The sequence below is a fragment of the Cariama cristata genome, unplaced genomic scaffold (genome assembly GCF_000690535.1).
Source record: "Cariama cristata isolate BGI_N322 unplaced genomic scaffold, ASM69053v1 scaffold14848, whole genome shotgun sequence".
Classification (NCBI taxonomy): Eukaryota; Metazoa; Chordata; class Aves; order Cariamiformes; family Cariamidae; genus Cariama; species Cariama cristata.
This window is the reverse complement of record NW_009629527.1, coordinates 29790-31486: the sequence shown is the minus strand read 5'-3', so window position 1 is coordinate 31486 and position 1697 is coordinate 29790. Positions and strand designations below refer to the sequence as shown.

Sequence of the window (1697 nt, the reverse complement as noted above, 5' to 3'; positions counted from 1 at the left end):
CTGTCCTGTTTGGGCCCCTGACACCCCCCCCTCACACACACACTTTGAGGGCACCAGGCCCTGCCCCACTGCAGCTTTTCCTCCCTCACCTTTGGGTGTCCCCAGGGACCGCACCAGCACCGTGGTGCTCAGCTTCCCACACGCCCTGGAGGAAACCGGAGCCACTTAAATTTGGGCTTTTTGTGATTTGAAGGCAACAACATGGGGAGACACTCCATCAGCCCACAGGGGAAGCTAAGGGGCCTGGGCAGGAGCAGCCCCCCATGGCCCCAGGGGGAGGCTGCTTCATGCGAAGCCCCATCATGGCACGCATGGCTTTAGCCAACGTCTCCCACCTCTCACAGGCCGAGGAACCCTCTCGGATGAGCACGCCGGCATCATCTCCGTCCTTGCCCAGCAGGCAGCCAAGCTCAGCTCCGACCCGACCGATATACCCGTGGTGTGCCTGGAGTCGGACAGTGGGTGAGTTTCCAGCCCGGGGGTGCCACTTTTCCCCTCTGTTTGCCTTTTCCCCCAGCCCTGGGGCATTCCCCAGAGTCACATCCGTAGAGCAGCTCTCCTCACCTTGCAGATGTGGAGGAAGCCCCATCTCCGAGGCCATGGCAGGTAGTCATGGCCATGGGCATGTGGAATCATTAGATTAACGGGATCTCAAGAAGCAGGAACTGTAAAAACAGAAGGAAACCTTTCAGGGGTGGTGGTGGTTCCCACAGCTCCGTACTCCTTCCACACTTAGGATCCCCATGGATAATGAAGTCCATGCTGTAGCCAGTCAGTGTGGTAGGCAAAGACTTCTCCAGCACTCTTCAGGGGAGTGGGCAGAAGAGAGACAGCGACCGACAGGTCTAGCGCAGAGCTGGGGGTTGCTGCCACCACTGAATTATACCCGTCCAGTTTCCCACCTGTGTCAGCTCCTCCTCGTCACAGCTGGCTTCTCAACTGCCTCAGCGCTTTTCTCATTCTAGGAATATCATGATCCAGAAGCACGACAGCATCACCGTAGCAGTGCATAAGCTGGCATCCTGACCCTCGGGAACCTGTGCAGCGCTCCGCTTCCACCTCCGGCCCAGCTCCTCCTCACTGGACAACCACTCTCCTCTGCTGCTCCAGCGCAGAACCTGCTTGCGGTACCAAACCTGGGCTGAAGGCTCTCCCTCTCCACTTAACAGCTCCTGTGCAGCTACTGGGGTCTCCAACTCACATTTTAGTACTTGTGCTGCCGAGGATGAAATGTGGGTCACTCGCCACGCTCGTGTAGCGATCGGATACTACAAGGTGTATGTGTGTGCGTGGCCTTATTCATTGGCGCAATCAATAAATGACCTGCAAAAACACGCCTTTGCTTCTTTTCGCTCCAGCTGTGAAAACCGTGCCCATTGCTTTGCCTTGTTTCCAAAGCCAAGTCAGGTAACTTATCCCAATCCCTTCTTCGTTAGCATTTCTCTAGAGAAGAGGAATAGCGCACGAAGGCTTGAATTAATGGAGGCTCCTCTAGTGGAAAAGGTACAAACACTTTCTGAGGGATTTCTCCTAGGAAATGTTTAGCCTCCTCTAGTTAAAAGTTCTGTGCAAGTTACTTGCTTACTATGCCTTGGCTTGAAGTTCAAACCCATACGTGTTGGCCCTGCCTGCGCTGCCTCGTCCCTGTGAACTGTACATGGACGTTGACGACGTCCTCACAAATCCCAGCCTCTCTC

The 1697-nt window shown here is 55.4% G+C and overlaps 1 protein-coding gene across 1 annotated transcript; it reads left to right on the top strand.

The window, feature by feature from the left end:
- Positions 1–321: 321 nt before the first annotated feature.
- LAMTOR5 (late endosomal/lysosomal adaptor, MAPK and MTOR activator 5) lies at positions 322–1026 on the top strand (the record flags this gene model as incomplete). Its single annotated transcript, XM_009705197.1, is given in 3 exon segments — positions 322–339; positions 341–462; positions 966–1026. Coding segments are annotated over 3 exon segments (201 nt in total), but the record flags the coding sequence as incomplete, so codon positions are not given.
- Between the last annotated feature and the right edge of the window lie 671 nt (positions 1027–1697).